This window comes from Botryllus schlosseri, chromosome 7 (genome assembly GCF_051294905.1).
Source record: "Botryllus schlosseri isolate E-star chromosome 7, Bs_hap1, whole genome shotgun sequence".
Lineage (NCBI taxonomy): Eukaryota > Metazoa > Chordata > Ascidiacea > Stolidobranchia > Styelidae > Botryllus > Botryllus schlosseri.
In genome coordinates, this window is record NC_137242.1 from 3,334,791 (window position 1) to 3,350,208 (window position 15,418).

Below are 15,418 nucleotides of genomic sequence, written 5' to 3' on the forward strand. Positions count from 1 at the left end.
TTGGTTGTGAGCTTGTGGCGTTCACTTGTGCACCACTCTCCCTGGTGAAGTCAGTTAATTGTAATTTTGAAATTTTAGAATAAATACATGACATTTGAGCCGCTGGTTGAATGCATCCCTCTATTAATGCAACCGAACCTCTTCATTATCCACTGAGTTATATATCAGATATCGACTTTAGTCGCATTCAATAATTTGGCCCATACAGATCTCACCAACGAAACCCACGGATTGCTTTTTATTCATTCTAATGATTTTTACTCTCTAATGCTATTTTACTTTCTCTTCAACCCATTTGGAAAACAAACACTTTTCAATTTTTCTCTGTAACATAACTTGTATACTCGATCAATACAGTTGACAAGAAGATTCGCGGGAGCCCAAACACCTAACGAATCGTACCGCTGCAACATATATTGTATTTTTTATGCTGTAACTATTATTCAATAAACATGCCCGTCTGTCTGCCTGTCTGTATCTCCGTGCATCCAGTTTCAAACTAAGTCGTTGTAAATTTTTTATAAAGTCCTTGGAGGGACTGAATCCTGTAAACCTGTACGTTTCCATGAGATCCGGGGTTGAGACCTATACAATACCATATACATTCAGTAACACATCTACATTCCAGAACCTGTACTGGCGGCCGAACATCTCGACCGTTCTCAGGGTCATAGAAACTTCGAATCACCTCGCAAAGCTAGATTTCCTGGTGACAATCGCGAGCGTGACCACCAGAATGGCGTCCAAGAGCGAACGTAGGCGCCCTGTGATATTCTTTTCTCAAATCATCGGAAGCAATTGGCGGCACTTGAAATCAAGTGTTCTCCGCGATGTTCGTAAAGATCCTTCCAAAGGATGATATCTTCACCTGCATATTATTGTTGATCTCTATCGTTATAAACATTCGTCAATTATAAATATACATTGTCCGAAGTCACAAGGTTCCAAGTCAAAAATCAATTGTACTTTTATAGTTTTGACTCGTGGCAAGTCCAGTAATTTTCAATTCTACACCGAGTCAAATAGTCATCATCGAGTTCAAGTGAGATTTACCACACTTCTATGAGACTGTTGGATGATGTCGAAGGCCTCGCATTCGTAATATGCTCATTTTTCTCACTATCAGCGTGTTCATTCAAACAGATAGGCTACAAGATAGTTTCTGGGTCTAATTTTCAGGTATCGGTCCTGTTAAACGAGACTTCAATCAAATCATATAGTATGTGCCGAGTCATATAACTTGGTTGACTCATGCGCAATGACCCGGGTATATCGATTCATTTTCCACGTTTAAAGGAAATGACTCGAGTCAAGACGAGTAAACGAAAAATCGGAACTAGAATCGTGTCATTATAACCCTGATTGTCCGTTCTAAACCTGTAGGGCCGATGGCTAACGATTCTTTAATATTTAAAGCCGTCTAGAGTTTAGGCCTTCCGAAAAAGTAGATTTACTTCTTGCTAATTGGCCTCTGTCAATTAGGGGTGTGATAAAGATATGTCGAGCTTGTTAACGCGCTGATATGAGTCTAAAATGTTTGAGATGAAAGAGATTTTCTCGAATAACTCGGAAATTTATGTACAATAAATACATTGTAAATTTTGTGCTCTCTTTACCTTGTGGTGAATGGTGAAATAAGATTATACCCAGGTGAAACAAGGACATTCTTTCTTATAAATTAACTTCCCACGACATGATCTCCATTGGCAACTGGATTATTGTATTGTCGTGAGAAGTCTCTTATGCAGACGCTCGACTGAAACGTTATCGACATCTAGCATATACGTTCAAGTATCTTTCTACAACTTGTCAGACCAATAGATCGCAATCAAAATTGAAAGATATAGTCAAAGTATAGGCTAGTCCCTGCTGAAATAGCAGTAATGTCATCGATATCTACACAATTCAAAGTAGAAGTAGTTATTTACAAAACAACTCAAAACTCCTACTTCAAATCGAATTATAGAAGATGAAGATCTGTAAAGTACAATTTTAAAATAGCATAACCGGGCGTAAATTGTCGCACATATATTCGGTTACCGTGATACAGGGGTTATTAGCCCATAGCTCAAGGGTGGGCAATTATTTTCCTCCGCGGGCCAAATGAGAAGCAGAAAATACGTTGGCGGGCCGAGTGAAAATTTTTAGCTATATACCCAGCCTATTTCAATATATTTCTAAATTTCATTGTTAATAAATGGTGCTCAGTGAATGTGTTGATGTTAGGTAATTAGAAAGTGGCGGCAAATTTTACAAAATATCTATTTGCCGTCATTGGTTCGAAACAATGTTAAACATGATACATTTGTAATTCTCTTTAATCCCCTATCCACGTTCTTCTATTAAGACACCAAAACATTGGTTCACAAGCTTATTTTAGACACGCCCCCCTTATGATAGTGAAAAATTTCGCGTCCAACCCCCCCTTTCATTTGGCCCGCGGGCCGCACTTTGCCCAGGCCTGCATAGCTGATAGGACAACCCTCATAAAAACTGATGTACCTATATATATCCCGGAACTACTTATTTCTACCGAATGAAATCCGAAGTCCTGTAACTAATTTGGTTATTTGCCGACTACAACTGGCACATCTAAATGGGTGCAACTTTCGAAGTTATAATGATTTAGGCCAGGGGTCACCAACACGCGGCCCGCGAGGTCATGTTTTGGGGCCCGCGACCTGATTTGAAATTTCGGAAGAACGATAAGTAAAGTATTTTCAACTGGTGAAATTGATTTCAGTTTCAAAGTATTGTTGCTGCTTTTGTTTTTACAAAATAAGCTATTCTCCTGCGCCCAACATCACTATTCCTCACTAGATGAAACGGCTTCGGCGATGGCAACAGTATCACATCGAGCGAGAATCAGCTGATATCAATAAGCATATTGCCTTGACGTACAATGGCCCAGACACTGCCAAGACCGAGACGCTAAGAAAATGGCTTAGAGCTTCGCCGCAAGATCAAGCATTGGGAGAATATAGTATATTAGATACCGTGTCTCGCTAGCCCCAGTATCGATCCCTTAGTCGCTGAAAAGCGTTGTCAGCAATGCTCCCTCTAATTTTTGACTAGTCTGCGCACACCCACCAACTCAATGCGCAGACCCTTGGACAAAAGTGCGTGACGGCTAAAAACAGGGTCATCACTTCGGATTTTTTATGCGCAACTTTGATTTTCTGTGCGCAGAGACCGTGTCAGCACTGCGCATTTACGCACGTGCGCAGCGTAGAGGGAACATCGGTTGTCAGGTATCTTGCGCATGCCGCTCATAGTTCAAAATAAAATGAAGTTGCTGATCATGATATTTTCGGTTGAATTTGTATTTCTTAAATAAAATATTACTTCTTTTGTTGAAACTATGCCAATCGCCCATGTTAGGGTGCACAACACGTTGTACTGACGTAAAGATTTAAAAACATGGTTGCAAACAGTGTGATCTAATTTTTGCAGTCCACGGCCCCCGCGAGATTTGAAAAGTGACCCGCCACCAGTTTGGAGTTGGCGAACCCAATTAGGGTTATAGGCCCTATACAGAACTGGCTAGTAACGGAGTATACTTCTACTTTTTGGAGTAGCCTACTTTTCAAGTTGGTTTTGTCTACTCCAACTACACACCTACTCAAGCGGCCATGTATTTAGCCTATATAGTTCCACTTCTCATAGGATACTTCAATAGTTTTAGAGCCCAAATTAATTGCTTTTTTAATCTTATATTTTGTCAAATAGAAGTATTAGTGTTTGGATAGATTTACATCACTCTTAGATTAGTGCACATTATAACGCTACCGGGTGACGTTGAGCAATTGAGCATGCGCGGATCGTACGGTGGTAGCAAGACACCAACCTTTGTTTATTAAGTTATTATTACTAAGCTTAATAATTGATTCTCTTATTATTTAAATAGACTAATGAACTTTTTTAGTCAGTCATAACCTATTTTTTCTATTTACACAGACTGCAGGTTACCCATTGCTTTCGTGTCCTAGACCTGATATCATTTTTCATCAATTCTCTTTCCATTATTAGTCGCATTTCTTGTATGATATTGAAATATTCGATTAATTGATTGAGATGACGTGTCCCAAAATCGAACACAGTGGCTCTCAGCCGGGGTGCCATTTACAACGCTCAATCGTGCCACGAGATAATGAATACGGAATACTACGGAATGTTTTTTTCTCAACTTTAACCCGTTAGGCGCGAAAACGGCACGGGCAAATGGCCCATCTGCGTCACGCCATAAACGTGCAATCATGCACGTGCAATTATGCATTTTGTACAAGCACATTGTTTCGCCGCGTTGTAATAAAGGCACGATTGCTACATTATCATATTGCTACAATTTTCGATACAATGCAAAAATGACAAGGGGCCGTTCAAGTCTTTCAAGCAGACACCATACCTTGGACTCCAGAACAAGTAAATGAGAGGCGTGCACGCGCACGCGCACGGTGAATGAAAAGTAACATAAGATGAAAATGAAGTGGCATTTATAAGTCGGTAGGCAAAAAGTCGATATATGTCAGATCGTGGTCGGGTAATCTCGAGCGCTGACTAATTCGGTTCAGTTCAGTTTATCAATACACCATAAGAATGCGACACAATGAAAAAAAGGTAAGAAGGTGTCGAAACGAGTAGTCTTTGAAACAAGATTATAGTATTTATTCGGTAGATTGTGGAATGAATCACCTGAAATTTACAAGATTGTGGCACAAGATTTGATTGTCCTTCTCGTTGCAATAAAGTAATTGTCAAATCTTATAGTATGGTATCAAAAGTACATAATTAGCATACAACACACGCGCGTCGTCGTCGTCCAAGTAGCCTATCATATGGTCGACGCGAAAGATCATCCTTCTACCGAGTATGCCCGACCTGAAGTGTGGAACAGTATCTCGCCGGCTATTCGTTTTGAATAAATAGGCTACTAGTCAGCCCTCAACATTTATCGGACCACGACCTGACATATCGATCTCGCCTTCCGTCACATGCCACCTGATTTTGTCGCTTATCATTTTATATTATCTTCTTTTACTTTCATTCAGTGTGCGCGTACATGCCGTGCGTGCCTCCTTTACAGCACCTAGGCCCAGGTGGGTGTCCTATCTTTCATCGCATCGCAGTCTTGTGATTTTTGAAATGATGAAATTTTATGAATGAACTTTAACTTGAAGGCGTCATGACTCATTTTCCAACGCTCCGCGATCCAAGGGTTAACAACAACTACGCGGCGAATCCAAGTCACGTGATGACCGGCAAATACAGTAGTAGCCGCTTGTTTTGTTTTGGCGTCTCCTGAAATCTGAGACGCTGTTAGCTTGTGCTGCTGTATCTGTTTCGCGAGGAAAACTGCTATTGCTATCAAATCGGTGATGTCGTCAGGTAATTATACTTAATGTGAGACATATTATTAGGTTTAATATTAACTTGAATGAGTCAATTGATATTCTCGACTCCTCGTATGCACTTGTTATAGAACTTTCACCTTTGCGCCTCGCATAATGTCCGTTTTGCATTACAACCATTCAAATACTTCCCACCAGAACCCCTTATTTCTGCGAGCTGCGATTTGCTGAAGGTTGAAAACGGCAAAGCTCATCACACTGATGATTATGATACCGTGTCCGCAAGGTTGGTGGTCAGGAGAGGACAGGTTTTTCGCCTGCGTGTCACTTTCAACAGGGACACCAACTTTCCGACTGACGACTTGAAATTCGAGCTGCATATGGGTGGGTTGAAGCTTGATTACTTGACAATATGCAATTATGCTTGTTCTTCAGCACGTAACGGTGATTTCTTATAGGAACTGCTTTGATTCCTGTTGTAAAATGAAAAATGTCAACAACATTTCTGAACTTCATGTTTTATCATGATCATCCATCTCTTCTTTTTTGTCTTATCTCTATCAACTCAACTATATTTTATAGACCCTTGCAGAACTTATCATTTCATCACTTTTCAAGTATGAGGTAACGACCAGGGTTGCATTATCGTCTCTGTTATATTTCATGTCATGCACTACATCTGTTTGCGTTCTTGCAATGAATGGTTATATTTGCGACTGTGCATTGGAGCCTTGAATTTTGAATGTACTTGCCCAGTGTTTACTGTTCAACTATAGTATTTGCATGGTCTTTGCATGGCTTGTAAAGATTTGTTTCTGGTGTGTGTGAATCTGTTATGAGTACCTAATAGAAGGAGAATTTTGACCTAAAACTCAAAATTTTGACCTAACGTATGCAAATTAGGTGTTTTCCCACATAATGTTGGAATTGCGCTACTTATCTTACTTTCTGGTTGCCCTGTCTGTCCTTACGAAGTAGTTAGCATGAAAAAACTTTTTTGACTCAAAAACTGACAAAGTTTTACATGAAAAAACTTTATTTTTACAAAATCTGGTCCTATGAAGAATTTTAGCAGTTACTTCACAATTTTGGTAGAAATAATTAAAATTTGTTGTAGTACAACGAAAGATACTTTCCTACATTCTTGGGTAGAAAGTGTCTGTCCTTGCTAAGTAGCTTGCCAATAATGGAGAAAGACCGTTCAACAGCAGCAGTTGTTGGCTGACAACAATAAAGTTGTGCTGCTGGTGACACACTGACCACTGTGTTGCTTCATTCTGACAATGATGTCTACATCACAATTTTTCATCATGCGCCTCTTGATATAAGAACCATGCAATGCTTGCGCAGTCTTGCTTCAGTTAGGATGTTGCTATACATTGAGCATAACACCATGTGAACCTTTTTGTTTCATTGGAATGTTTCTACGTCATAATGAGCAGACAATGGGCCGTCTACAACGGTAGGCCTGTAAAGTAGGCTACAAGCTTTAAAATGTCAAATGATAAGTTCACCAACAGTGCAAAATCTACGATACAAACGAAATGCAGGTTGCAAAAAAATTTTGACATTTTTTTGACTTAACGCTAGAATTTTGACAAAATTTTGACTTCTCTGACATGTCAAAAAAAATCGCCCTAGTTACGAGCTATTCGATATAGTTTTAGGTTAGCAATATCAGTATTTGCGAACTTGACTGGCCTACTTTTGATTGACTTTTATCATGCTAATCTGATCTAGTAGATCAGAGGTGTACAGAGAGAAATTGTGCAGCCCCCAAAGAAGTGCCAATTTTGAATGGTGTGCAGTGCTTTTTACTAGAGAGTTCCTATTTTCGTCTGTTACATGTGTGTAATTCCAAGGCCTACTGACTACCAACGTTCAACAAGTTGCACCCTAACTTTAATGCATGCTTCAACAAGTTTGTCTCTTAACCATGGAATGTTAAAGCTTGTACATTAGAATGTCGCGAGAAGACCAAGCTGTTTGGTACAAACAATGGATATCCGGATACAAGATATCCAATTTCATCCGTCTTACTTGCACTAAACTTGTGAGATTATTTGCTTACGATGCTAAACTGCTGCGTATCATGCCAGATCAACACCATCTGTATCCATTTTGATGGAAGGTCATGTCATGTAGGCTCAGAGAGGACAGAAAATAGTCCATACGATGCATGTACGAGATTGGTGCATAATTGTTATTGGCAAAATTCAGTCAGTAACTGAAAATTGTTTTGAAGATTTTCAACCGAGTAGGCTACATACCTAAAAATTTTGTTCAGATATAATTCGATAAAATTGTTAGGTTGGCTAATAAAACGCTGCATACCAGATTTGACTCAATTCCAATATGTAGCAGCGAGGCTATAAGAGTTGAAAATTTTCAAACTTTTTTTAAAAATATTCTGACAACCCCATGAAATTGTTAAGTCGTCTAAAAAAACGATTAACAGGAAATTTGAATCAATTCCAACCAGTAGAAGCGAAGTAATTAGAGTTGAAAATTTTAGATTTGAAAGAAACAATATTTTCGATGGGAAATTGTGTAGTTGTTGATTATATTATCGAAATGCCCACCGTAAATACTACTCCAACAGCTTTGCTTCTACTGGTTGGAATTGAGTCAAATTTGGTGAGCAGTATTTTTTCTTCCAACCTAACAATTTTATCAGGTCAAAGTTGAAATGCCAAACCAAATTGTTATTTCTAAAGCTATCTTTGAGCCTCCAGATTCTTGAAAACTTTCCGTAACACAACTGTGCATTTTGCGGTTCGAAAATGGCCCAATTGTTTAACTGTGGATGGCTTGATAACTAATTTGTGCTGCATTAGATCATATATCTGTGCTGTGTTGGGGGTTAAAGATGATAATAAACGTTGTGCAAGCCGCCTTTCCAGCTTTTGTTGTAAACCGTGTTTGCATTCAGGGCGTAGCCCCAGGACGGTTCATAAGTCGAGGATCTATCTTCCTGATATGGATCCACGCGCTGGCGATCAACCATCCGTTGGAGTCAAATACTCTCGGATCAATACAGGTAAAGAAACTGTCGTTTGAATTGTAGTAAAATCATGCAAATCAAACAATGTTGATTTATAAATAGTTGAATATTCAGATTATGCACCGACGTTATTAAGTGGAATCAGTGTAGGCTTATGTCGATTTTACACATTCTGAGAAAATTAAGTTTTGGTAAAGTTTTCATTTGTTTTCGATTATATTATTGCCGATGGTTAACGTTGAAATAATGTGACAAACATAACTGATAAACGGCCGGAAAAAAAGAAAAAATTTCACAAAAACTTGATTTTCTCGAAATTTAAAAAATGGACAGCAGCTACTTTGATTTCACCGCAACGGTTTTGGTGTATTATCATTTTCTGTGATATCCTCTCATAATACTGTGATTGGTGAGAAATTAAAGACCAGCTGCGTTAAAACTAATCCGGTAGCATCGAATATCGCTTTCTTTTTCAGGAAATTCACTGGTACTCGAGGTTTTCACCTCGTCCGATATGGGCGCTGGGCAATGGCGCCTGGTCATGTATCACCGGAGAAGGACGTCCCGTAGGAGAGTGATGTCTGTCGTTGCCGAAGACGTCGTGGTTCTCTTCAACCCGTGGAATAAGGGTTTGTTTTTCTCTCGTTTTACCAGGGTTGTGATGACTCGAGTCAGGACTCGACTAGAGTTGCGATTATTTGTCGACTCTCGAGACATCCAATAATACTTGATCTCAATAATGAACTCTGGACTAGGGTGGAGTGAAAAATGAAAATTACTGAACTTCAAAAAGTGTCTTGATATGTGGTGCCAAATAGCAAATAAATAAATTCTATCATAATATTGAGTTCGTACACCCTCTAGTGGTCGTGCACTTTCACCGAACGAGCCGAAAATACATAATTTCGCCATATCTTGATAACCGCTTACACTAGAAAGCTACTTTTGGGCTTAAAAGATGCAGGAGCAACATGTTTCTATCTCACTTCCATAGAACTTACTCTTGAAAATGAACAGAAAAAAAGTTACAAGCAAATTATTGATTTTATAGGTAAAATTAAGCACTGAAGCAGTGGGTAGGATGTCAAAAGCGTGTAGTGATTGATCTTATGACTGAGCAACATCCCCATCAATTACAACTACTTTTCAAAACTTGCTCAAACAAATAAAGCCCCTTCCAAGTATAAAAAGGGCTCACTGCGCAGACCCTTCGACAGCAGTGCGTAACGACTAGAAAAAAGGTCATCACTTCAGAATTTTTTGTGCGCAACTTAGATCTTCTGTGCACAGAGACCGTCTCAGCGCTGCGCAGATTAGATGGAACATCGCCCCTGACTATTGTCAGTCCTAAATATGCTGACATCACTCAATATGAATATACTATGCAATTGTGTACGGAATTTCTGCACGTCCAAGTGTCTCTTGAAATTGTTTGTTTGTTTTAGGGGTATTCATGGTGTTAGTCGACTACTATGGTCATTTACACCAGGCCGATATTCTTCTTATTTCCCGTAGCTGCCGACTTATAGCACGGCCCACCTCTAGTCTTTTGTAAGACACCGCTGACGCGGATCAGGTGGCGAGGAGGAATCTAGGTAAACCTCCAACACTTAGATATCAGAATTCGGAAGTCGACCTCGGTCGGACTCGAACCCGCATCCATTGGTGTTGCAGCCGCGGATTACACCACCGCGCTATCTCGCCACTCTCTTGAAATGTATTAATAATAGTAAAGAAACAGCTAGCTTGCAGTGTACGAGTGCATTGGTGTGACACTGCTAATGTACAATTTGCGTTGCGAGAAAATACGTTGTATGTATACTATTGAGAGCATATTTGCGTGAAATAGCAGAGACAATCAACAGTTGGTCAGCAACTCAGCATTCTGCTCAGAGTCAACTACTTGTAATTCATCGAAAAGTCAAGGAACACATATCACGACCTGAATTGCACTGTGTCTCATGTCATTCTGAATTTCGCACTTGAGTCCACTTAACCTGAAGCGTGAATATAGTCTTGAAAGCCTGTCATTATGAATATGGAAGGGCCAAAAAATCGTAGATTCAAAAACGAACCGTATTATATTATTTATGAATCAAGTCAGCTTTGAAAACCTAAATTGCTGGCGACGGGTTTTAATTTGCAGTTACAACCAGACTTGGAACTGAACTTCTACAACTAGATGATTTTAGTTGCCCAATTAAGACTAATTAGAGCTAAATGCCGGTAATTCAATTCTAATCTAATTTGTGAAATGTTTCGTTGCTCTAATTCTAATTTTATTTCTGAAATGTTTTTATACTCAAACTTTAATTCCACTCACATTTTTGGTTTTCTTGTAAATGCAACAGGAGAACCGTGTAGTGCGAAATAAGCCAAGATTGCTGTACGGACATTAAGTGTTCGAAAATGATTTTTTTTTCTCAAATCGTACTGGCTACTTGATAAAATTGTTAAGTTACCTAGTTTAAGCCTACACACCAAATTTGGTTCAATTCCAACCAGTAGCCGCATTGCTACAGGAGAAGAAAGTTTCTGTTTATTATATAAAAATAAATGACAAAAAATTTCAAAATTTTCAAAATTTTTTGTTCACCCCATAAAAGTGTGAGGTTGTCTATAGAAACGATGCTCACCAAATTCTGTTCAATTCCAACCAGTGGAAGCGGAGTTATTGCCGTCGAAAAATTTGGATTTGAAAAAAAATAGTATTTACGGTGGGCACCACTATAATAAATAATTAAAGAATTGGTCACCGTAATTTGAATCTTAATCTTATTTGGAAAAAACTGTGTAGCTATAATTCTAATTCTAATCAAATTTGGCAACAACTGTGTAGCCGTAATTATAATTCCACTCTAATTTGGAGAACAAATTGTAGGTGTAATTCTAATTCTGATCAAATTTGGAAAAGCTGGAAATTTTCTAGTTGTCCAAGTCTTTTTACAATTGTTGGCAGCAGACATGGGGTAATCGCGATTAGTAATCGTAATCGATTACGACGATTACAGCATTTTGAAGTAATCGTAATCGCAATCGATTACATTCGAAAAAAATCCGAAGTAATCGTAATCGTAATCGACTACTTCCCATATCTAATCGATTTTTTTGTGAAAGAACGATTACTTTTTGTTTGTACAAGGACTATCACATAAACTGAATATTCGTGAACAAGAATGAGATAATATACCACGTTAGCGATAGCACAAACGTCTGTTTTCAAACGCCACTGACTCATTATTACGTCAAAAGTATTAGCTCCGCTCGTGATTGCGTAACAAGTATCCACACTTAGTAAACAGACATGCGATGGACATTGTAGTGTGATTGTAAGAACACCTCTTGTGGTGCATATCAGGTTATCAATACACTACAGAAGCCGCTACCTCGCAGCAAGATATTGATCACCACTCTGCCTATAGATTCAAATAGTAACTTATGTATTAATGTTTGGTTGTGCTTAGTTAAACGCAGTTTACCATTGCTGCTTGGCGAGCAGGAGGCCTACGTACGCACGTGCACCTGACGAAGATTCGGAATTTTGTACTCGTCGAATAAGACATTGCAGTTTCCACAACGAAGCATTACAAATAAACAGCTGCTGATATATATCATAACCGAGCCGTGCTTAGCCGTTTCTCGTAACAGCAGCTCACTGTATATGTATTTAGTTGAAGGCAGAACTTTTATGTTAACTATATCTTATTCTCATATAACTACTTGAAACGGACGTCAATCGTTATTTCACAGTTCGTTACTTAGCATTTTGACCTGCCGCCATAACCATCCGCTTATATAGCCTGACATGTTAGCGTGGGTTGTAGCTAGAATCAGCAATTCAGCCAAAACAGCAATTCCCCTGTCCAACCGTTCGTCAATTTTCAAAACTGAATTTCGTCAATAATATTGGTAATTGCATTATATTACTATTCATTTATAACCTCTCTGAGCCCCGAGTGTCAGATTTACCTATAAAGCTGGGGCACATAATTCATATTCATAGCATCTGGTATGTTGTTATAATTACTGTATGTTGTTAATTCGCGACCTCCAGTCCGTTGTATAATCACAAGATATTGTACTCGCCCAAACGTAGCAGACTAAAAGAATATCTTTTGTGAGACGCACACACAAACTGTCATGGCTTTATTCCTTTGTGGATGCGCCGGGTGACATTTGCATTGTGGGCTCAGATTGGAAGGACAGGACTTATTAATCACGCCCACTCAGCGCGGCTATTGACAATGGACGAATTCCCTAAGTTTCGGCCAAGGTATTTCTTTGGTATCACATCCCGTGGAGTTGCGTGTTGGCCGAAACTGCATATGTCTTTTGGTGTGTTGTGGGATCGTGACGCGGTAATGACCGGCTCCGAAATGCCTGTTCCCATAAAATATAGCCTATGTATGTTTTTTCTTGAGGGGAAGAGGTATGCATTTCAAACCCAGCTATCTACTGGATCAGGGGTCACCAACTGTTTTGAAACAAAAAGCTACTTCTTGTGTAGTGTGTACTGATTATTGCGACGACCGACGGGTTACCACGTACTCCCGTCGTTTATCCATGTTCAGTTAGATTTCTTCACTTAGAGTAAGACAATCGGAGCACTGGGCCGGGTTTCCGCCCCTTACCAAGAAAAAAGAACGCTCACTCGCAGGGACTCACACCAGCTCCTCCAAGCTCAGTTGCGTTGCTGCAGTGCGTGCAGAAGCGCCAATCTCCGCGTCTAGACTCGGGAATATAAAACTATAGATTCCCGTCGAGCCGCCGCGTGGGCGAAGACAAGCAATGCCCCGAGCGACTGCGTTCGTATGTTCCTTGGCGTCGGCCGACCCATGTTCAACTGCTGCTCATACGAAACGAGCTTCAACTTTCAAATCTCTCATTTGTATACTTGCTACAGCGCAGTTGTGGCCATACGAACGGGTAGGGGGGGGGGGGGGGCTGGGCGAGACTTACCGCCCCCCCTATAAGTATCTATCCGTAACATATGGGGGGCTTCGCTCCCAGACCCCTCTTTCGCATCTGTTATTATTATCTATCTATCAAGGTTTGGCCAGGTGCTGGATTCGGCCAGGTCTATTTTTGCATGTGTGCAAGGATAGACCACATCAAAACTAAGTTAATCTACCGCATGCAGAGACGTGATGATTATCGGGATACGGGACTTTTCTAACAAATGCAGAGATTTGATGATGATTGACACATCTGTACGGAATCCTATTCTCGATTTACACGGATTTCCATGTTTATTCGTTATTATCCTTGAAAAAAGCGCATAATCTAAATAGGGGAGCCCTTCGACCAGCCCCCCCTGGCGACCGCCCACCTCGCCCACCCCAAAAGCCACCACTACTACAGCGACCGCGGGCGACTCATTTGGTCCGCGTTGGTGACCCCTGTACTAGAGCCATTTGAATCGCGAAGCTCGAAAAACATTTTCAAGAATTAATTAAATTCTCGAAAATACTCAATAACATATGTTGGTTTACGAAATACTTTTGAGTCCCCTTCGAGCACGCTCCCCACTCTATTAAAGAATTTGGGGTGCGGCAGGTAAAGACCTGGCAATAATGCAAATCGTTGGATGCGATAAATCATCCACTATAAAGTTGGGCAATTGATATATTATGACGTAATAAGCAAATGACGCATGATGTATGAAGAAAGTTGATATCTCATTAAGCCTTTTCGTCGCAATCCTTGTATTGTCTTCCCATATATCATTTAAGATTATAGTCCTAAGCAAAACAAATGTAATCGTGAGTAATCGTGATTACTTTTTCAATGTAATCGTAATCGTAATCGACTACTGCCTGATTTTGCTGTAATCGTAATCGTAATCGTAATCGCGTGATTCCGAAGTAATCGTAATCGCAATCGATTACATTCATAAAGTAATCACCCCATGTCTGGTTGGCAGTGTATTTAAATAATGGAGCATCAAAGTTAATCAATGCCTTAGAATGGGGAGGTTTTCTTGGCTTTCCGATCAGGCGAATAAATCAACTTTAAGACACGCTGTACTCGTTCAAAAATGCTATATTTCTGCTGCTCGATGTGATGCGACCGTGACAATGTTAGATCGTTTAGGAATATTTTCTTATTTGGTTAAATGTCTGTGCTTTTCACTGCGCAAAACGATCTGAATTTTGTTTCGAACGAGTAACGTCCAGCTGTGAATTTCTATCGATTTTGAATATATGATTCGGTTTTGCGCATCTCCAATTATGATAGTGCTTCGGGGTGAAATATAAATAAATAAAAGGGCAAAATAGATGTTATCAATTTAATCACACGGAAATTTTCCAGTATCTCTCTAACATCGAAGTTGGAATTTGTTACTTGATTATAGAGCTTCTTGGAGTTCCAGTTACAATTGAATATTCGAGTTTATTTCAATATGAATGCACTATTCAATTGTTTAGGGTTTACTCGATTGTCTTCAATGCAATACAACGCTGTTTGGTTCATTCCGATATTAAATTGCCTGGTTTTTGATCAATTTTGTTTCAACTGTATCATGCATTGCTTGCATATACCTTGTACCATCAGTATATCTACGCGCAGTCCTACATCTGCACTGCACCTTATCATATACCACACACACACAAGATGCCGGTTGTCAGTTTTTTTGTAACTGATTTATCATCCCATGAATTGTGATGTCATTCGTATGATTGAGAAAATAGTTTCGTGACCAACGTTTAACGCACAAAATTGGACCAACATTTTGTTATATTAATGTAGTGCACTGGTGGCCTAATCTGGATAAGTGGTAAATGTTGGATGTAATTTTAAATCACGTCACTGTAATTTCTTGTAAAGTTACATAGCAATGAAAATACGATGCCAAATTATTATTGATGATGCATCGTAGCTGCCTGCGAATAGATTTAAAATCTAATTTCGTGATGCAAGCATGATGCAGGGTTATAAGTAACCAAGTCGCAAAGTCCCGAGTCACAAGTTGATTCTACTTGTATAGTTTTGACTCGAATCAAGTCTAGTCATTTTCAATTCGCCACCGAGTCAAGTCCAAGTCATAGAGTCACTGTTCAATATT

General features: G+C 39.5%; 1 protein-coding gene across 1 annotated transcript in view; it reads left to right on the forward strand.

Moving 5' to 3' along the window:
- The first annotated feature begins 5,231 nt into the window (after positions 1-5,231).
- The window catches only part of LOC145442302 (protein-glutamine gamma-glutamyltransferase K-like), a 30,171-nt gene continuing 19,984 nt past the window's right edge, over positions 5,232-15,418 (forward strand). Inside the window, exons 1-4 of the mRNA XM_080320195.1 lie at positions 5,232-5,385; positions 5,547-5,732; positions 8,281-8,388; positions 8,829-8,981. Coding sequence (XP_080176321.1) covers positions 5,376-5,385; positions 5,547-5,732; positions 8,281-8,388; positions 8,829-8,981 — 457 coding nt within the window. The 5' untranslated portion in view covers positions 5,232-5,375. The remainder of the gene's footprint in view (positions 5,386-5,546; positions 5,733-8,280; positions 8,389-8,828; positions 8,982-15,418) is intronic.